This window comes from Dermacentor variabilis, chromosome 7 (assembly GCF_050947875.1).
Source record: "Dermacentor variabilis isolate Ectoservices chromosome 7, ASM5094787v1, whole genome shotgun sequence".
NCBI lineage: Eukaryota > Metazoa > Arthropoda > Arachnida > Ixodida > Ixodidae > Dermacentor > Dermacentor variabilis.
Window position 1 is genome coordinate 117,846,122 of NC_134574.1, and position 23,155 is coordinate 117,869,276.

Below are 23,155 nucleotides of genomic sequence, written 5' to 3' on the forward strand. Positions count from 1 at the left end.
AGAAGGACGAGTCATATTCGTAGCGTGTTTGAAAAACAGATAAATGTTGCCATGTCCTCACAAAATAATCCTTGGAAGATTACATTTAGCAGTCGCTAACAACTGTGTAACTAGTTTTTAACATTCACCACGTAATGTCCTGCAAATTCGTCATTACATTTTTTAACATTCATTATTGGAAACAGACCTCCTCCAGATTACCAATAATTCATGTCTTGCGTTATCCGACTGTAGCCGATGGCTGCAGTTCGAATAACAACCTCGCAACGGGAAGTTTGATTCCTCAAATCCTATTCAGGATACTGATAGCCTTTCTAAAGTAACAGGCAACTGTTTACGTCTTCGACATGTTGGAACCGTATCTGTAGCTAATTTTTCCTGCATTTGACCTCGGCCTCTGTACTCACATCCATTTTAATTTAGGTTGCTGTCCAACTGTCTGAACGGTGAACCTAGCAAGTCTTGAATCAGTGCTCTTCGGCAGTATTTAGTGTTTTGGTAAGCGTTACTGGTCGTTTACAAGTGCTATCGTTATGGTATAGTACACATTATTCAGTAAATGTAGCACAGTAACGTAGCACAGGGACCCTACAACTTAAAGCTATTCTAATATGTTTTTATTACAATCTCCTGACTTCAAATTTCCGTAACCGCCGACGTAAGCATCGGCCGGTGACCAGCAGCGTTGCCTAACAGCCCAATCAAACGATCTCCTAGTTTAAAGGAGGTCACTTTTGTTTGCTTTCAAAACGGATAATATGACCTATATTGCGTGGTTTTTCTTATCTAATTGGCTGACAAGGGGCAAGGAGCACGCTCAAGTGGAGAGGGTATCGAAGAGGCCGAGCCAGCGCTGAAATAGATAACCAAATGAAAAGGGAGGTGCCGGCGCCTGCGATTCGTCCGCTTTCCCTTACTTAGCTTGCGGTGTGTTGTCTAAAATCGCGGCGGCGTGCAACGGCCAGGTAAAAATGCCGCCAAAACGGATCGTCAGCAAAGAAGAGCTGGCAGAATGGCATCCTATACGTGCCGAAAAGGCTCGATAAAGTTATACGGCCGCGCAAAATCTTTTACTATACGCAAATAAACCCATGCTCTCCGGCAAGTGCGAGTAGCCAGTCTCCGGCTATTCAGAAAAAAGATCCAGTTTAGTTCGGTATATTAAGGTATCTTTAACAGCAGAGGTTTAACGGCGAAATGGCATCGAATCAGAAATAATTAATTTTCTTTCGTTCAGTCGAATGATGCATAATCAGTGCGTGCACGTTATGTCACATTAGGAGCTAACACGGTTTTAGTGACGTCGCGTGACACACAGGCGAAGCATGGGTGGTCCAAAAACGTTTTTGAATAATCGCGGAGCGCTGATTGCAGAATTGGAATAGAAATGTTTGGAATAGCATTACGTAATAGCGCCCCGGTAAATGGTATTCGACAATTTTTATTCACTTGGTTGCGTTTCTCTTATTATTCGTGGCCGTTTTTTAGACCGTTTCGGCACTTCTCATACCTAGCCCCGGAACTATTCAACAAAACAGAGCAGCAACATTAGTAACACAGTGATGTAAGTGGGATCATCGATTCTGTTTTAGTGTACAGTAAAGTTATTGGTAAAATGATTACAAAATGAATTATGTCTGAATAAAAAAGATTCTTCAATGTCGAAATATACGTGAAGGTTGGTAGTATTGATCACAGAAGTACATGTATATCGGGTGGATTTCTTTATGTGGAACATTTTCTCTCCAGCGTACAAAATTGACCCCATTTATGTCACTACAACTGAATTATCGGCCCAACGAACATCATCTGCAAGAAAAATGAATGGCAATTTCTTTACTACATATAATTATATCTTAGAACTTCCCAATTACCAACTTTACGACAGATCTTTAAAATGAATAGTTAAAGGTAGTCGATACAATAGTGTGGCAAAAACTTTCTACATATGAAAAAATCATGCATGGCTCTGCTGTTGCAAACACCAGAGACCAGCGGAGCTGAGGGAAGTTAAAGCTTCAAAAAAATCTAGGCCGTCTTCCTCTGTGAGGTGTTTCGGTTGGGACGGCTCGCCATTTGAGGCGCCCGCCGCAACAGAAGCGATTTGTTGAAACCCAATATGCGTCGGTGTCCTGTGCCAGACGCTGTACCGACGTGACACCAGGAACACCGCTGCGCCTTAGCTCTGATGCATGCTAGCTCCGACGCCGTGTACCTGGTAGCTAAATACTCCGAAGCGTGCGCGTGGGTATTTATCGGAGAGCGATGATGTCACACCACATGTGTCCCCGCCGCGCCGCTCCTTCTCCTCCGCTAGGGTCCACCCGCCCTCGCCGCGTCGCAACGCTGCGCGAGGCTATTTTTTACTCTGCTTTCACTGTCACTCAGCTCCCTCTGCCCCAGCTCGGCAAAGCTGCGGACGTCAAGAGAAACCCAACGAGGTTCTAACAGCTCCACTGTGAAAGGCCACGTGCACCGAAAACCTTGGCGTGAAATTATTTGTTGAGCACTGTGCAATGCGCATCGTGGTGCAACACCCTCCGTGAGCAAGTAAGGTGACGTGAATTCAGGTTTCGCGATACGGCGCAATAAAGTGGTCTGTCTAGCCGCTGCTGCTGCATAGAATGTGGGTCAATGGGGAGGAGCTAAAGTGCCAATCGCATTCCGCTTATCGGAAGAGGGAAGCGCGACGTTACTTTCTTTTTACTCCCTGTCTCTGCGCTCCTCATGAATTCAAGCGAGAGTCACACCTCTTAGTGCCGCGTGCATAATGAGGCATACTGTACGAAGAATGAGACGCCAGTTATTTGGGTGTACATGAGGCTTTTGAAATTTATAAACCTGTAAGCAGACTTTTATTATATCGTCTGTCAACGTTTCTTAACAACCGCGCTTTCTAAAGTTTGTTTTTAAATAATTAATTGCATTACTTTCACTGCGTAATAGTTTGTTCTGGTTTTTGGTACAGCTGATGTCCTCCTGTTCAAGTCGTTTATGTGTGTAGTGATGTTATTCCAATGAACCTTACAGGCTTCTTTTTATTGAATATGCTCGCCCTAAAGAAACACTCTATTTAGTGTGACCTTTACGAATACAGTATAACAGCGCATGTATGAAAGCTATATGGTAGGTATGAATTCTTGGTTTCCTATAGTCTGCTGAAAGGCAGCGATGTGGTAAAACAATTGCCGATGATTCCATAAAGTTTACGTCTTCCTAAAGCCAAAACCATGCCCCTCCTCTGTGGGGAGACCAAAAGTCACGTTTTCCAGTAGTTTCCATCGTACTGTTCATTTTCTTCTATTTACTGGCAGCACTGGCAGCTCACTGTGGCACGCTGGGTGGGCACTGGCTGCGATCGCACTGTGAGGTTGTGCCACTGGCATTCACAGTGACGCACTGGACTAGGTACTGGTTTGAGTCGGATTGCGCCGGAAACACTGGTCAGCACTGGTTACAGTGTCAGCACTTGAAATTCAATTCGCTACATATCTATAAAGCTAGCTTGTCTGGGATCGTACATTTTTGCAGCCTAGAAAAAAAAAACACAGAAATTGTGCCTATCGTAACGTGATAGCATGGTAAAAAACATGTATCACTTCGGTAGCGCGTTACTGCGTTGTGATAGCGCGCGTATGTTATTGAATTCAATAGCCTGCCCTCGACCCCCCCCCCCCCCCCACATGCTAATGACACAAATAGTGTTAGTGCATACCATAGAATATTGTTAGGTGAGAAGCATACTCTAGACGCTATTTTAGGGAGTGCGCACTTTCTCAACAGTGTTTTGATGTCAGCACTACATCGTGAAAGGGTAGCAAACCGGACGCTCGTCAGGTTGACCTCCCTGCCTTTCCTCTCTTTGCTCTCCCATGTTTCATTTACATAGCAGCATCAACTTACCATTCAAAACACAAAGCGCTGTCAACGTCCCCCTTGATGACCACCAAAAAGTTGCCCTAGCAGTTCTTCCTTCCGTGTGTGCCCATTACACTGAAAAGTACCTAGGTGAGTTACCAGGTACCTACATTCTCGGTGAAGGATAGTTACACCCTAGAGCTCTGTTTAGGTGTTTCCCGCTTCTTACGCGAGCACTTAAAGAAGTAAATATGACATTACTTTAATTAAGTATCCTAACTGCGCTCGAACAGTTACTCAATTGATAAAACAATTCTTCTATCCTTTGTAACGGACGTCGCGCAGCAGGAAGTAGAACGCTAAACGTAAATGGTTGGTTTGGCGTAGTACTTCGTTCTTATGGTTAGATGGCAAATACTGAACTTTTTCGCGAGCAGTTCACAAGTAAAATTCATTTGGATATAGAAGGGAATAAACATTTTCGAGTTGGAGCCATTTTGTATCCACGAAGTGTGGCGATTCTCCCTCTCTCTATCTTTACTGCCAGAGGGAAGTTTTTATTCTGGTTAGCGCATTCTAAAAACACAGATTAGCCATGATTCGCTTGAACCACGCACTACGCTAGTCTTACTTGTGTTCCAATACCAGAAACTCGCCACACGCCTATACGAAACTAGTTGGTACTTGAAAAAAAGTGAGCATTGCCCGTCGCCGTGGTAGTGCGTCGGACTTCAAATTTAACAGGATGTTTTAAATCCTCCTAAGGTGTATTTCTTTTGGTGCTGCTTTCTCTTTATTTTGTCGAAGTATTTGCGGCTGAGTCATTCTTAAAAGCTGTGCGTGATTTCTATTGTATAGAATTATTTAAACGCTCCTTTTCGGCCACTAACCAGTGCACCAATATGGCGCATTCCAGCATCCAGTGTCCCAGTTCCCAGCGACGCACTGGTGCAATAATAGTGTGGGGCACTGCGGCAGTGTCACTGGGTGTCCCCAACGGGACAAGTCGCACATGCTTAAGCATGTGCTTGCCTGCACTGATGAATAATGATGAAGGCGGCTGATTTGACTCTGCAGTCAATTTGTCTGCCTTCTGGTAGTAATAAAATATTGCTTACCCTCGCAGCCTGGCTGATCATGTCCACCATTTGGGTAGAAGTCCACATGCCCAATGGGGGCCTTGATTCCTAGTTTTAGTTGGCCGAGAATACCCGAGTCGGTGTGTATAATATCAACGAATTCCGCGTCCGTCCTCGACAACGCCACAATCGTGTTTTCAAACAAAGGACCAGCCGGATCTAGACCTAGAAAACAAGGTCACACGTTGTTCACAAGGTTCACAAGAAACAAGGTGTTCACGTTAACAATATGTGCAATACCACTGAAAAAACATGATTTCAGTAGACACCCGAGCATAGCAAGTGCTCCACCGTAGGTGGCAATATATTTTTCTGTTCAAGTTCAAAACATGTGCACACAAAAAACGATCACGTCTAACGGCGTGGAACTTCAAGGAGGGAAGGCATGCATGTTTCACGGATATTGCCATGCTTCGCTGTCTCAATATTTAAGCGCATTTGATTTCACCTGATGATAACATTTGTAAATTTTCACTCGACGCGCCCAGATTACCCGAAACAAAGGATAACCGGAACTGTCAACAATAGCAGCGTTTACATGAATGCGACAGTGGGGTGCCGCATTCTTACCGCACCACAGAACATACAATTTACATACAGTTTGGAATCGGAAACACAGTGCCCTTCTAGCCACCAGAGAGAGGGTGAGAGTGGCCACTAGTGAAGCCAACCTGTATACGTCGTGAAAAAAAAAAAGTCAGCTTCTATTTACCGCTGTATGCATAGGCGTTACAGCGGCTAAAAAACGCCTGGAAGCTCGCGAAGGTGCAAATTTAATGGCACGAGCATCGAGTGACACTCTTGTTTGATGTGCAGCACTTCCACTTCATCACCTGAGACGAATGGGGACGAAGTTCAAAACAAATTAGAAGAAAAAATAGTACAGTGCAAAATTCGCGGGTTTCATCATAAATATATCAGAGCATAAATTTAGTTGCAAGGTGAGCTACTGAAGTGTGCAAATAATTAGAAATAATTACGAATATTTAGAAATCAGTAATTACCGCACACCAATACCCACAATCGCAGACTTTAGAGACTCGCCACATGAGAACGACTTTGACGGAGCTCCTAGATAGCCGGAAGTAGAAATCGGAAATAATTACGTCACTAATCACGTCACACGCAAGAAGGCGGCATGATATTTAACCGGCTAATTAATAGAAAATAGTTGCCTGGGATAGGCTTAACATCTGCCTAGAAGAGCGGATGTGACGTCACTCATCCTCTCTCACATCTCCTCTCCTGGCGCTCACCTGCTCGCTCGCTTGCTCGCAACAGCTGCTAGCGAGGGCTCATAAGATGCGCTTCGTGCGCCGGGCGCTAGGGGGCTACGCCCCACAAGGTGGCGCGCACGATGCGCTTCCTCCTCGCCCTCTCTCGCTCCTAGCCCGCATGTTGTGCCTGGGGAAAGACGTTCGCTCACTTAACCTAAAAAACACCAACACCGAGGTGCAAGTGCCACTAACAGACACCAAAGTCCAAGATTAGGATCGCCAACCATTTTATCAATTTACCTGGACATCGTACGATGCTCTTTTTTTCGAGAAAGGTGGCTGGTAAACATACACGTCTTCTCTTCACACACACGCTGCTTGCTGTCTTAAGACTAGATCAGGACATAGTGCATGACCCTTGTTTATTATTGTTAGGGAACATGTAACACATCGAAACTAGAGCCACGCCACTCGGATGAACAGAGCAAACATGGAGAGCTCAGCTTGCTGCGCCTGCCTTTGTCCATGGCCTGACCTGACGTTGTGAACTGAATCTCAGGCTGAGCGTATTCACAAGAACTTCGGTAGCTAGAATTGTTTTTAAGAAAAAATAAATTACAAGCTATATTGATGCCTGACATACCGGATGTTTCAGCGAACACTTTCTAAATCTTCTTTTGAGGTTGCCTGTAGCAAAAAGCACAATTCTAGTCAATCAGCTGTTCTACTCGAAGAGGCGGACTTTACACGGAAAAAATTGAAATGCATCATAGACTAATTAACAAAAGTTTACTAGTTATGTTTAAACTATTACCTTATGGAACATATTACAATTAAGAAACTCTATCTGGGGAGTTCGCAAGGTTGATCCACTTGAAAGGCAGGATGACAGCAGTCTTGATGTATTAATTGCCAATCTTTGAGGAGAAATGCATCGTCGTTCCAGTTACTCTTTTGCTTCAATACATGAAAAAACGTTTCTTTGAGAAAGTTAGTAGAGCGACAGTGAATTTTTACCGCAACTTTGACGGCTGGCACCTCGTAAATGGTGTCATTCAACACACGTACCTTCAAGTGGGTATGCCTTGCCGCCTTGGTTCATCATCGGGCCGGGCTTTCCCCTTTGTGCTAGCGTCAAGCCCGGGCTGGGCTCTGAAATCGCGATACGTGCAGCTCTGTAGTCGAGCTACCACGTATTAGCTAACGCCTGCCGCGCGTGGGTCAAACGTTCCTGCCGGAAGCGATGAGTTACTCCTCCATCACCTGCCGTCAGGCTCCCCCGACACACCCGCGGCACAGCTTCGTAGCGCCGCATTTCCACCGTCCACCACCGCCACGAGTGCGCCGGCCTAGTCGTTCGTGTAATGTGCCATATAAGACAGACGTTTTGGCGTGAGATCGACCGCCACCCGCTGTGCTCTCTTAGCGGAAAAGCTGGTGACGTGTGCCCAGGATGTCCATACCACGAGATTATTTAGTGATTAACTCGCTGCGTCCAAAGCAAGGGGGACGACCACGTGGAATTGCCGCATAACTTGCAGCAACTCAGTGGAGAGTGCCGCGGCGTTGCCGTTCACCATCACGTGGATGCCATCCTTCAGCGAAGATCTAACGCACACTGGCGCAACCCATGGCCGGCCCTTATCTATTATTCACAAATTCTGAAACGGGAACCGACATAGGTGCGTTTGCTGTACATCTAAATGTCAAAGATTCTTTGCCAATGACGACAACGCTGCAAGAACCTTCTCGACACAGCAGTAAGATGCCACCACCCATACCAAGACTCAAAGCGTAGAAAACACCGCCGATGCCTGACGTGTCGACTGGACGTACTGTCAGCGTAAAATGAAACATCAACAGATGACCGCGTGGTCCAAGCATAAGGGAAGGTATAGCGCGCGCCGTTCAGTCATCACCATTGACAGGCGCGCACATCCGGCTTGGCCGCACTGCATGATCCACCTATACACTCTTAAACAAAATTACACCCTCTGGGTCGTACACTCTTGAACAAATATACCCCCTTTGGGGTGTATATATGCCACACAACAATAATCATCTGTCTCGCTTGCGTTTCCCTTCTTGAAAACGCTGCGCTGTCGAGAATGATCTGTCATGCTGATAACGCGCATGTCGTTTGTGGCTTGGAAGTGCCGGGCTCGCAGCGTTAAAGAAAGAAAATGCAGACAAGACAGACGACGATTATTGTTCTATGTCAAGATGCGACCCAAAGGGTGTAATTTTGTTTAAGAGTGTACACTCCTGAACAAATATACACCCTTTGGGTTGTATCTTCCCACACAATAGTATTCGTCATTCGTCTTGCTTGCGTTTCCTTTCTTAAAAACTCTGCGCTCGCTACTCTCCTATCAAGAACGCTCTGTCATGCTGATAACGCGTATGCCATTCGTGACTTGGATGTATCGAGCTCGAGCGTTAAAGAAAGAAAATGCGGACAAAGCAGATCAGGATTATTCTTGTGTGGCAAGATACTACCCCAAGGGTGTAATTTTGTTTAAGAGTGTACAGTGAGATATGTTCGCTGCACTCTAAAGGAAGTTTACACCCTTTAGTGTTTACCTTGTCCCCAAAAGCAATAATGGTCATCTTTCTTTCCCGCATTTCCCTTCTTTAACGCTGCGAACCCGGTACATTCTAGTTACGAACGGCTTGCGCGTTGTCACCTTGACTGATCATTCTCCACAAAAAAGTAGTGGGCCGCGAGTGTTCAAGGGAGGAAACGCAAGCAAGGCAGATGACGATTATTGTTTGGGGACAAGATAAGCCCTCAAGGGTGTAAACTTTCTTTAGAGTATGGCATTCCGGTGCTTATATTTGGAAGCGACAAGATTAAATATTACAGAACAGAAGACAAAATATCGCAGTTTATGGCGAGTACTGTCGCACAGTTCGCCCCAAACATAAGTGATATTGGCGTCAAATGAAATGCGAACAGCGGTGTGCGTGGTGCGGTTTGCACCGTCACCATTCGTTCATGATGTTTGCCGCTTGGTCGCCACATTCATTCTTTCGATCAGCAAGCTTGTGCAATGCGGCCGAATCGGATGTGCGCGCCTGTCAATGGTGACGACTGGATGGCGCGCGCTGCACCTTCACTTATGCTTGGGCCACGCGCTCCGCTGTTCACGTTTCATTTGACCCTGATAGTACCAACAGCGAGACAATGCGATGCAATCGTGATTTGGCACCGCGACCTAGGAGCAGTACAAGATAAAGAACCACCGTCGTCGACGTGATTGCCACTACATGTTACCGCTCTAGCAGACTCGGGAGCCCTTTACTCCGTCTACAGTTCCATCTTTCGCAGCCGAGTTACAGTTCATAACCAGATTGTGACTGCGACGTTTATTATGCTGTAACACTCCAAACACAAGGTCATCCCTGACATGGTTTTTGCGTGGCAACACTGCGCATTGATCTGCCTAAAGTCAAAGTCAATGTCAATGCAGAAACCGCTCAGTTGCCGTGTCATATATGTGCTTGAAGTTCAAGTCAGCATCCAGCCTCGGTCCAGCGACATTGTTTGCGTCAGTGCCGAAACAACCGCAGAAGTAGAAGGCGTCGTCGAGGGTTCACAACGTCTACTGACCGATGAAGTGTGCCTACTCATCCTCTGTTTGACACTCTGGAAGTGTAAACCATCTGTTTTCGAGACACGCCAATGGTGTAGATTATCAACTGGCATAGCGACACCTGAGTTCAAACCACTGTCACCAATTCTACAAGTAGATGTGATTGCTGGGATCGACCTTAAGATCGGATGAGGAAGCGGATTTTCAGTCAACTGCAGGCAAGTCAAGGTTGACCGCATTTTGCAATTGTCTGGGTGTCGTGGAGAAATACTTGGTGGTACGGTAGTGTTCGCATTTTATTCGTTTGGTTTCTGTTGGCAGATTTCTTATTAAGGCTGAAATTTCTTTCCAATATAGATTGAAACTACGGAAGATTCTTTAATTTTCTAGCGATGAGAGTAGGTATTGCAACAATTTAATGCAACAGCTAAGCCAACGCGTAAAGGAGTGATCATGAATTTTGAATTATTACGATTACTAAGTAGTTGGAGTTGCTTAAATAGATCCGTGTATAGGGAGGGAACAATATGACACAAGCCCAAATTCGCGGATTTTTCTCTTAAGGGACAATCATTGTAGAGGCAAGGACAATTTCGCTGACGTAATGCTAAGAAGGCAGAAAGAGGTAAACATTAGGAAAGGAACAACATTGGAACTAGAGATTGAATGGATGGAACGGAAGATTGAACGAAAGGCACAACAGTTTCCTGCATCTGTAGACTAAACCGGTGTAAGATGCGAAGTCCGGAGTATGGCTAGTCGGGAGCCGTCACAAAGGACAAGCTTTAAGAATAAACATTAATACACGAACACGAAGGAGGCACGTGGAATTATAGAATGCAATCTTAAGAAATTTGCCCCAACACAACTCCCGCCTATCCGACAGGCGCGTGCTTTACTTTTTATTTGGGTTCAGACGGGGGGGGGGGGCACCTACTTGTAAGAGTGCATTCGAAGCAGCAGGGACTGCCAAGCAACGCGTTGTCTTTCGATCACATTGACTTTTTCAGCGACTTCACTCTATGTTGTTTCGCTTTACTCATAAAATGTATTCAATAAACTAGCTCATACCAAGTAGCCTACTAATGTACAGTTTGCGTTGCCGCAAGAAGGCGACGCCAGTACCAAATTATGCCTCTGCTTCATGCATCTTAAAAAAATTTTTCGTCCCCGAAATCCATCAACACCTTTAATTATTTGAGAGCGATAGTTCTGCTACTCCAGGTACAAACCCAGAAAACGCCTGGTTTTGTAAATCTGATCTTGAAGTCCAGCCAAGGTCAAACTGGGACTTAGCCTGTCACTACCGGCTGCTGTTGCGTACGCCGCGTGGCCGCCTATATCTTGGAAGCGATCTGCGATGTGTACAAAGCGCGCCGAGTAGTCATATCTTTGTATGCGCTGTGCTTTTGACACTTAATTCGCATTGAAAGAAGACTCAGCATTATGATCAATTCGCTCGCTGCTGCTGCCGCGCAGAGCAGCGTCCGTGTGCTGTCTAGTGGTGCGATTGTAGATGTGGTACTTGCTGACGGCGCCGAGCAGCGTCTTGTGTCCTTTCCCAAAGCAAGCAAAACCTTGCTATCTCTCGACAACCTTGGTTTAACCGCGTTCTACCACGGCAATTTTGGATATAGCAGTAGCGTGTGCACCTGGCTTGCGTCCTTTTTCGAAAACAGTATATATTTTTCGTAAAACATGGCGCATGCATACGTAAAATTGTAGAATGAGCCCAAATTCGTAAACTTAGGGAAACACTTTGCGAACTTTGCATGTATGCTATTGTTTTTCGGGTGACCATCGTCTTTCTAAGGGGCCTGAGAGCTTCTGTCACAGATGCCGCTATTGCGGCAGGATTCAGCTAGACCGTTTTGTGAGGCAGGGATGAGCTAATTGTGATGCTGTGCCGACGAAGCAGTACAGGCGGTCTAGAGACAGCTATGCCAGCTCTGGAGGACTTGGCGCAGTTGTCTCGGCGTGCACCGCGAGGCTAGCTCTCGTTAATCATATTCAAAGTCATACTGACCTAACAGACAGGTGCACTGGTGTAGAGTGGGTAAGATCTGTGAGCTCAAGGACAGTCTGAGCTGTGAGCACTATGAGTGCACACGCCTTGATAATGCGTGCTGCGTAGCTGAAAGGAACAGAATTGCCTCGTTCTGAACTCATCACCATCATCGTCATCATCGTCAACCTGGTTACGCCCAATGCAGGGCAAAGGCCTCTCCCATACTTCTCCGACTACCGCGGTCGTCTGCTAATTGTGGCCATGTTTTCCCTGCAGATTTCTTAATCTCATCCACCAATCTAACTTTCTGCCGCCCCCTGCTACGCTTCCCTTCTCTTGTGATCCAGTCCGTAACCCTTAATGACCATCGGTTATCTTCCCTCCTCATTACATGTCCTGCCTATGCCCATTTCTTTTTCTTGATTTCAACTAAGATGTCATTAACTCGCGTTTGTTCCTTCACCAATCTGCTCTTTTCTTATCCCTTAACGTTACACCCATCATTCTTCTTCCCATAGCTCGTTGCGTCGTCCTCAATTTAAGTAGCACCCGTTCTGAACTCACTTATGCTAAATTCCTATCGTAGTAGCAAATACAGGGACGCCTTAAACGCTAATCAACCACAGTGTGCACGTGAAACAGCAATCGAGGCCGACTAGGGTACTGGTCAGCACGCGTTGCAAGCGGAAGGCTGAAAAGTTCACACGAAGAAGCGTGCTTAAGGACGAAGTGCTATGGATTGCCGAATTTGGCAAAGTGCACGACGTGGTCGAAGAAATCGAAAGTCGCCCGACAGCCTGGCGCCCCCCCCCAAAAAAAATAGGGGGCTTGTGTCAGTTGCGATGGTTTCTGATAAAGCGCGCGGAAGTCGGTAAAACGAAAGAAAAGAAAAGCATGTGCTGCACTAAAACGGAAACGAGGCAATTGTGCTCCCCTTCGTTCCGCCATTCTTTTCGCTGAGTGCAATGCATGGCACAAGAGTGTGAGGCGAAGGGATAACGCGACGTGGTGGGACGCTGTATTTGGAGTTGCCCCGATGATATACAGTGCGATAGAAAAAGTAGACCGAGAGAAGAAAGTGATAAGAACGCTGTAGAGACACGGACCGAATAAAAGTGCGCCAGTGCTCACATGGTTATCGAAGACGGGATTTCCTCGCCAGCCCGCGTGGTCCCTTCGCGTTTGGTTGTTGCTACTGCGTCAGTTTTGTGATTTCCGCTTGCCCTACTCATTTGCATTCTATATAACCCTACTTATTTTGTAAAAAAATTACCTGTTATGCGCCCAACCTTCTTGTTTGTGGCGTTATGGAAATGGCGTCCGCAGAAGCCAGCAGCATGTGCACCCAAGCTAAACCCAATGATATGTATATCTTTTGGCTCTAATTTTCCCTGTGATGTTTCCACCATGTCTTGCAGCAATTTTGAAAGTAGCACACCGGGCATAGGGCTATTCGCCGCTGCTGCTGCATAATAAGGAAATTCCGCTCCTTTCAGCCACTCCACAATAAGAACGTTGCAGTCAACCTATAAATAGGAAGCATTTGTGTTAGATTGCCCATAATGAACACAAGGATTGTGTTGGGCATTATACATAAAATAAAGTAAAATAACCAAAATTATAAACTAAGCTCCGCCTGCTGCACCTAAGTATTGCAGGCTGCCAAGTCGCAAAAATAAATAAAAAGAAATAAGAAGGACCGTAGCCAAATAATATTGTGTGTTGTAAAAAAAGAGAAAAGGAATCTTCTATCTTCTGCGAGACCAGGGCCAGGAGAACGGGTAGCTGCGAAATTTATTGAAATGTTGTATATATATTAGACTAATACATAATATGGCGACATTGTACTGACGTACAGGTTTTATTCTCTTTTTTTCTTTTTTATGCAGAGTTAGACAATGGCAGTTATCTTGAAGGTGAAGTTTCCTTGACGCACATTATTCGGTGCTGAAGCTTTTTGCTGAGGGTGTCTCTGCTCTCTTGTCTGTTGTCTTCTGTCGTATCTGTCTTCGGTTATTGATGTCTTCTGCCTTGCTTTGTGATGTCTTCTTTCTTCGAGCAATATGCTCTCCCATTTTTACAGCTCGAGAATTCGATTAATTTTTCGATTCATCCAGTTTCCATAGGCTGCAGATGCTTTTACACTGTTATGTATCATGACTTAAGATATATTCGCATCAAAATTTCGATACGATCATCGAAAAAAAATTTTTATTTGTTGATCTTCATTTCCTTTCGCTTGAGCGGTTGTTTATTGTTTTTATTTCCACGTGTTCTTTTTTCTTCTTTTTTCCAACATATATAGCTAACGTGTTTCTTTTTCTTTTTTGTTCTCATAATTATGTTTTCATTTTATTCACTACCTGCCGTGGTTGCTTAGTGGCTATGGTGTGGGGCTGCTAAGCACGAGGTCGCGGCATCGAATCCCGGCCATGGCGGCCTCATTTCGATGGCGGCAAAATGCGGAAACACCCGTGGTACTTAGATTTAGGTGCATGTTAAAGAATCCCGGGTGGTAGAAATTTCCGGAGTCCCCCACTACGGCGTGCCTCATAATCCGAAATTGGTTTTGGCACGTAAAACCCTATAATTTTTTTTATTCGCTGAACGTTTTCTCCCATTTTTTATTGTTTTCTTTTCTTATTTCGGTTACCTTTCGTGTTTCGGAAATAATTTTTGTGTTTTCATTTTTCTTTTCCACATTTTTTTTCTTCAAGTATGCTGCACTCATGATCATCTTACACAAGTATAAAATCTCAATGACGGTCGTGTCATGATGCTAATATGAGTTTTAATTTGTAAAGAAGCGCAGAAATTGACGAAGCTTGATGATTAATTTTTCTTATTTATTTGAGATTGCGTTAATAGACAAGATGATGCTAGAACTATGAGCACAGTGGAATACGAAAGTGTAATCCTTGATGCCGTAATAGAATGTGTATGACTATCTATTCCCGTCCGTTAAATGGTACTTGTTTTTTATTGACACGTGTACTTGTTTATCTTTATCGGGCGACCACGTTTCACCGCCTAACAAATGTTATCACACAGCGCAGGACGCGCCGGCATGTATTGGACGTTTCTGGAATGTTATCGATGGTTCCATCCGCTATCTGTGACCGAACCTTGTGAAATCTGATTGCATGTGTGCACGACGCGAATAAGGTGGAACTTTGTGGAAGACACGCGGATACCAGCGATTACTCTGGAACATTCGACGGCTGATGCATAAAAGCCGACGCGCGTGATCCGCTGATCAGATTTCGACGACCGCCGATCGTGTTCGCCTCTACGGCTCTCCTTTGAGTCAAACTTTCTTTTGTGGGCACAAATTCGCCCAATAAAAAGCTAGTTTCGCCATTCACCATTTTGCTTTCTTCCCCGTCTCTACCACGTGGCAGTATTTAGTCAAATCTTAAGGCACACGTTACGTTTCCGGCATTCTTAGAGTTTCAACGTTTTCATATATATCTATGTACGAGCACAGAGATAGGCAAACCGGAACACAGCAAGGCATGAGATGCCCGCGCATGTTGGCGCGAGGTGCGTAAGTGCATGCTTCTTCCTCGCCACATGCGCAAGGATATTGGCGTTCACGCAATGGAAACACGTATTTACGGTTGCATCCGTGCGGGCTGAACATGGCGATAGAGATTCGAATGCATTGCGTGCTCATCGCACGATACACCTTGTAGGTCTTAGAGTGAAACATTCTTCGAATTTTCTGCTGCTGCTTCTGTCGCTGTTTACGGGCCGGGATTGGAGAGGGTTTACAGCGCCTTGGTACATGAGAGGAGCCTGGCAGCTCCCTAGGTGCCACCGCAATACCCTCTTGACTACTCTAACTATGCGGAACCCACCACAAAACATTGCAGGAGCTGCAGCGCTTCATAATTTTCATCACAGCCTATTTTTATGTACATTGCAGGACGAAGGCTTCTCCGAGCGATCTCCAATTACCCCTGTCTTGCTCTAGCTAATTCAAACTTGCGCCTGCAAATTTTCTAATTTATTCCCCCACCTATCTTTTGTGTATATTTTCAACTCTATGCGACATGAGCGGCATTGAAGCCCCCCCCCCCTCCCCACAGCGAACCTTTAATGTCCCTTGGTGATTTTCTTTACGTCTCGCAGGAAATGGTCGAAATCATGTAGTGTTCCACTCGGAAGGCTGTATAAGAAAGAAAGGGCAAGAGGTTCGCAATGCGGCCCACCAGCATCTCAACTTTTTGGAACGACCTGCACATACCAACGCGGATCGGCAACAGTGTCACGAGGCACCAGTCCGGATCAGACCATTTCGATAGGAATCAAGAACATAAGAGTGGTTAGGATTAGATGAAACCTTTGCTAGTGACCATTACATTACACAGTCCCTATTGACACATCACAGGACGTCCCTGAAGGTGGGACAGGCGAAAATGATGGATTGGGACGCTTTCCGCAGGGACAAGATCACTGCGAGTACAGAATATGTTGAAGAGTGGGCCAAAAGCATCGTTCTGAAGGTAGCCAAACACACAAAGATCATACAGCTAACGAATCACATCTCGGCTGTCGATGCACACTTGTTACATTTGTGGGAAGCTCATCAGAAAAGAAGCAAAAATGTAATAGGAAACTCAAAATTAGGATGGCTCAGATTACGAAGGAAGCCGAAGTATACGCCGATACATTGGGCAGGCAGGATTGGAATGAAGTATGCACAAGATTACAAGGCACCTTAAGCAGCAAGAAGTCATGGACCATAATCTGATCGCTGCTGGCTAAGACGGAAGCAAAGACGGTCGCACGCCAACACGTAAGAAGACTCATCCACAGCTTCCAGGCACGGAATAATATACGCTTAAGGCAGCCACAAGCTAGTTCCTGTGAGACGGCCATGCAGGACGTGTCCACATGGAATTCCTAGAATACAGGGGACAACCCAACCCAGAACTTGACCGGCCTTTTTGTACCATCGGGTGGTCACGCCGTTAACAGCGGATTTTACGCCTCATGAGCCATTTCATGTTTTCGTAATAATAACTGATGCCAGGGTGAGACGGAAAATGACAGCCAAGGATACATGCGCGGACGCAGGTGCAGCGCTTTGGAAGAGATGACGGAAGAAGAGTCGCGCACGAAGGTGCGTGGCTCAAGAAAGCAACGAAAGAGGAGCCAATCCCAGGAGCTGTAGCAAAGGGCTCACGGAGAAACGCAGAGTCCCCAAGGAGGCAACTTGTGGGGAAACATTCGGCCAAGAAAAGAAACGAAATGGGAAGCATGTTACTCAAGAGGGGAGTTACGGGAACCGACGCAGAAAGAAGATCGGCCACCAAAGCGGGATCTAAAAATGTGCCATCGGCTTCTCAACACGAGCTACGGGGACAAACCATCAGGGTTCAGAACTCAAGGGTCGCGCAAGGCCTTCCTACGCTTCGTGATTTCGTCGGGCTCGGGCGTACACAGACCTGATGTGGAAGTCCCGATGCCTGTGGACGCCCGGGCCCGTTGCCAGAGCGTGAGCATTCAGGAAGCGGGCTCGTGCATGCGTTCGGCCACCTGGCCAGGACGTCTATCTCCTACCGCTTCCTCTTGAAAGCTTCCGGTACGAAGCCTGCTTCCTCACAGCCACGCGGAAGAACTAATCTCGCGCCAAAATTAATTCGCCGCTGAACCCTTCTTGGTGAGCTGGTCGCCGCTTTCCTGATCATCTTGCCCGGCCGATCATGTAACGTTGAATTTTGGTGATTTCACTGAATATCACGCTCCCGTTTTCATTAGCGCATACTGCCGATTATATATTTTCTCTTGCTGTTGTTCTCTGTAGTTGCTAATATCTTGTATAAATGTCAAATGGTAACTGGATTACGTCAAAGGGGAGGTGTTTGTGTGCATTAATTATCTTGCTTTTGTCACCGTAAGGAAATGGCATTTCAGTCTTTGCGAGATCTGAGGGTCTGCCTCAGTTATCCGTTTAAAACCTAAGAAAACCTGTACCACAGTTACCCATTACGAAGCCTCTTCTATATGAAACATCCACTCTTTAGCTATTGTGCATACAATATTTCTTTGGTCCTTTGCACTAAGTCGCCGATTACTATCCGTATGCTTTCTTTGGGGTGTTGGAGTAATGGATGCCAGGTTGGCAACCATCAACTAACCTCGCCATACTTAACTCTTTATGGACGAATGTTGCCTACTGGCAATATACGCAAAAATTAAGTCGCTGCGTTTAAGATGTCAGTACAAATTTCTGGTCAAATGTCTTCAGCCACCATTGAATGACTGGTAGAAAGCGTCATTTGTTGGTTAAGAGCTGGAACGCAGGATGATGAAGAACATTCTAACGCGACTCGCTGCATTTTCAAAGCACTGCCAGAAGAGACAGACTGGTGCAAGAGCTCTGACTATAATGTTATCACACGTGACGTGGAGCAAATAAGATATGCACCTAAGGGTCGCATATAATGAGCTGCTAGGATGAATTTGAAGCGAAAAAATATCTGGCTTGGGGGAAGCCAACTTCTATTTTACTACACAGTGCCGGTACCCTACTGCTAAACAATGTGCCACACGCCATTCTTGTTTTTCGGTGATTACGCAGTTTCTCGTGTTTTTTCCACAGTGATAGAAAAATTAATAATTTCGTTGTTTTGTTTGCTATTTCAAGGCTGAATTATTATGCCACATCAGCGTCATCCCATAAGTAGTTTCACCCAGTCATGGGGGAGAAGGAAGGGGGCAATTTGAACTCAAGCTAGAGCCATTACGTGTTTTGTACAGCACTTCCACAATACACTGCAGTAATTGCAGTATTGTCAACCAAAAGTAAGGACAATAAAAAGTCAGAAGTCAAATTTATGGTCAAACTGCTGCGAGAAGTTGGTCTGAAATTAACAGTGCACTTTTGTGTGGTGAAAACTGCACACACTGAATGGAATTTCTACTAATTAGTTCTACCTAAAATAACTAATAGCATGGATAAAGACACCCTACTGCGCGAAAATGTAAAGTTATACATTATAATATTTGTTCTTCATATTCATTATAGGGTTAACTGTTGAGCGTTACCCGATATCTTAAGCATCATTGAAGCAGATTTGACTTCGGAACAGAAAATTTGGCCACCCTTAGAAAACTCGGGAACTGCTCCCGTCTTCACTACAGTCATTTGAATAATGTATGGCTGATATATTGAAAGCGTACATTTCGCATTAGAGAATTGCTTCCTCGCGAGCAGTACTGGATAGTTTTTTCTTGAGACTCTACGATGTGTCGAACGTTTTCAAATCAGAGAAAAATTAGAATAGAGTCTACCTCTCATACGGTGTTCATATAGCTCACGGAAAAAGTCCGATATAATGTTTACGAACACGCCGAAATGCTCTCGGTATAACGGGTAGATTTCCTATAGTATGGTGAGGAACGAATAATTCATATTTATATTTCCCATGCTCATGTGCCACAAACCTATCTTGTGCTGTTGTCCTTAGGATGACTGCTACTGGTCCGCGTTTCTTAAAAGTAGCATAGCTGGGTTGTGAACCGGTTGAGACTAGAGTTCTTTTCTACAAATTCTGCTTTAACGACATACTGTTGCCGACACTCTGACATTTTTAGAAAGTACTCTTAACACTGGATATACGAGACTCTGCGAAGCTCTCAGTACGGTAACTCTGGTGCAGTGAGTCAGCTGGAACAGCTAGGGGACTTTGAACAATCCAGTCAAATTGCTGCTTCGCTACTACAACACGACAATTGAGGCACCATTTTATTTTATGGTAATTGCTGAATCAAGGTACTTGCAACAAATTCTCAAAAGTCATTGAGTCCGCTGAACAGATGCACAACAGTATTACAACTGAGAGCTTCACAATATAGTATAAATTCGGTAATTTATGTTATCTCGTGATTTCTTGTGTAGCACTTGAATCGAGCTTAATCTAGTTAATACTCACCTAATAAGGCGACAGTTAAAACGACCTTGACGTTTTCACGTAATGTTTTCCCATTGCTGGCAATGAAGATAAATTAGTAATCTGATCTTGGGATGAGTGTAGCGGAGGCACAATCTCTTTGTAACTAAAGAGCGCGAAAGAGTACAATCCCATTTTTTTCTTCATGTTGATCAGTCCTTCATTTGGCGTCGGGACATGGTTGCTGCATGTGGCAGTCCTTTTCAAAGCTTCAACTGTAATCGACTGAATTGACCTCTCTGTAAAGATCCGCACGCGCATTCTTATCAACGTGCTCCTTCTTATTTGACCTCAAAATACTGCTTCCTTCAACGTTTCCTTTTGCAGGAATTTGCAGCCTAATGTTCGGTACGTGTGTGAAGTTATAAACCTTCACTTGCTTCCACTATTGAAAAAAAATTGTGCATGGTTTCGGCACTTCTTCACCCCCTGTCGCGGATGTCAAAGCGTTTAGCAAAACTATGGGCCCTGTTTTTTGCGATAGAAGGCTGACTGGCGCAGATGTCACGTTTTTGCTTTTCCACATGTGTGAGGCGCATGTAGATGTGGCGTGCGTTGCGAAACCCTTTCTGCATCTTTGTATTCCGTTACAATTTCTGACCATGTGAGACAGCTTGGGGTACTGAGAAGTATCTTTCCGCTCACTTGCCGCTCTCATTTCTTCGAAGTCACAGGCCTTGGTTCGACGATCAATGGATTAGCAGAACAGGCACTGTTTAAGGCTGTCTACGGTGTCTTGTAGAGCCATGACATTAGGCACGATGTACTGCCGGGACAATCTAGAGGCTTTTGTCTGTACTTTTACAGCTTCAGTGCTTTTAGACGTGATTGTTTCAGCCATGGCGGTTCGGCACTGTGATTGGTGGTTTAAGAATTCAAGCAGTCATTGCAGTTACTTCTGTGCTAGTGTGATTTTGTGCCCGGTGACGTCCGTTACTCTCGTGAAATCTGCAGCTACTGATGTTTTCGCTGCTTTTTCAAGCACACCATACATCAGAACCAATTGCCATGGCAGAGCTTTTCAGAGAACAGTATGCAGCATGGCCCAATATTTTGGTAAGCCAGTACCAAGCGTCCTGAGGCCTAATACATGCAGGTGAACTTCGTCATAAAGCTCGGTAGGTTGGCCTATGTTCGACGATGGTGACATGAACGTGAAATACAGTTCACTTCGGATGTGATCTTATGCTAGGATTCTCTCCTTGTCGAATCATTCAGGATGTCAAGCACGTCCTTGTAACACACTTAGGTAGACCTGCAGACCTGAAATGGCTGAAGCTGCTGCTGTTGAGACTAGGGGGCTACACTATATAAATCTGTATGCAGTGCTGAGCTCGTGCTTATTATGTATGGCTGTAGAAAACTACATCAAGTAGCGCTGCTAATTCTTGAGGTTTCTGTCCGACTTCATGAACTCGAGCTCAGAGAGCTTGTCCTTCAAGCATGTCTGCTTGCTAGTCTGGCTTGAATCTTGTGATGATCGTACATCCTATAGTTCAAAACGTAGCTTCTATATCTTTGTCAGAACCTTGTCACCGTATTTCATGGCATCTAAAGCCTGACTGTCGAGGAAATTGTCCGGGTCCCGTCAATAGCTCTCGTCAAGTTTCGTTATCTATTCGTCTAGATTCAACCTTGAAGGACACTCGTCGCGGATGTCTAGAAGTCTTGTTGCAACAGCCTTCGACTACGGTTATAATGCAGTCATATTGCGAGTGGAACCTTTGGTGTCGTACGAGTAGCCATTTCATTTGGCGTGCGGGATTTCTTCGTCAAAACGCAAGATACGTGGAGTGATTCGGTGCGTTGGTGACGTTGACGTCATTGCGAAGGTCCCACGTAGTGAACCTGTTTGGTACCATGGAAAGGTTTTGGCATTATCTGGTGAACCTCTGCCGCCACCGGCTAATACGTTGTGATCACAGGCAAAAGACAACTCGCAGTGGAACGAACGGCGCAAAACGCTCATCTATCGACGGGCGAGCTGCCGCAGCCCTAGCGCGTAGAAGAAGCTCGTGATGAGCCATCGCCATCATCATAGGTGACCATCTGCTTAAACTATGACAAAGAAGTTTCGACATACAGTAAACCAAATTTAATACAATTTTTAACTTGGGCACGAAGCCAAAAACGCAATAATGGTGCATATGATTAGGCACATAAAATTTCAATGTATTTTGCATTCGTTGTAATTATGTGAGAAGTGTGACAATTAATGAGTGCGTTGTTACAGAATTAAAATTTTATACGAGAAAATAGATAACTAGGATGGTATTCAAGGAGCTCCCATGTCGATGATTAAACGAAAAGGAATAGATATTCCGCTCTAACTGAGGAAGCCGCGCTGTAAATATTAAAGTTCGACCACCAATGTTAAGGTACCAACTACCTTTGAATCTATAATTTCGTGCTCACATTAAAACTGCCAAGCATTACAGGTGCCTTTATTTGTATATGGTTAGAAACTGGTGAATAATCAAAGATATGCCAAGTTCAGAGTTTACTTACACTTTCAAGCAGAGCATCCTTCATTGTATACATCCAGCTCACGTTGTTATTAATATTGAACCCGTGTAGTAACGCAATAAGCGGCTTTTGCAAGTCAATCTTGTAATTAACTACATACTTCGCCTTCCATATCCTATCGTTTACGGCGATTGAATAACTTAACGCTCTGGAGAAGAGAAAAATTTTTGTTTGCACATCTTGAGGACGGGCGGGCCCACCAAGTTGTAACGCCATCCTATGCGAATGACGAAAGCAACCGATGCCCTCGTAGCAGCTTGGATTATTTTGCTTCCCATATATAAGTTCCAGCACCTAGATGTTATGTCGGGATAAAAATCAAGGGAAATATGTAGTACATATATCGAAAACAACCACTTTTATACATGGCACACTAACCAGTAATCATTGTTAGGCAATGTAACCGTTTTGGCTTCACCTATGCAATTTGAGACTAAATATCCCACCTCAACCTGATACATCGTAGTTACACCTAGCATACGCTCCTTTACTCATTGAAATAGTTATGACACTGACGCCAGTTCGTGTCTGTGTCTTACGCAAATTCTATCTGTCTCTCGATATCTCTCTCGGCAGCGCGATAATGAGTAGAATGATACGTAGAGGAAGAGGTGAAAAAGTAAACAGGCATTGACATGGACAACATTTGCATCCTAATTACACTGGTGCAGTCTACGAAAACCGAGGCTTAAGGTCATCGTGAGTATTTTTTTGCCGTCCAGGGTCACTCCTAGCGCTATAGAACGCCGTCCGATTCTTGTCTTCCCTAGACATCTTTGCAGGGCTCCAACGACCTATGACCTGCCAAGGTATGCCGTTCACGTTTTCTTCGCCATAGTTTGCACTGTCA

General features: G+C 45.0%; 1 protein-coding gene across 1 annotated transcript; it reads right to left on the reverse strand.

Annotated features, from left to right (window-relative positions):
• Nucleotides 1-3,324: 3,324 nt before the first annotated feature.
• LOC142588815 (lipase member I-like) lies at nt 3,325-22,574 on the reverse strand. The gene is made up of 4 exons (XM_075700632.1): nt 22,288-22,574; nt 13,092-13,344; nt 4,977-5,162; nt 3,325-3,440 (listed from the first exon to the last, which is right to left on the reverse strand). The coding sequence occupies exons 1-4, from the start codon at nt 22,519-22,521 to the stop codon at nt 3,325-3,327; spliced, it is 789 nt and encodes a 262-aa protein (XP_075556747.1). The 5' UTR covers nt 22,522-22,574.
• Nucleotides 22,575-23,155: the final 581 nt, after the last annotated feature.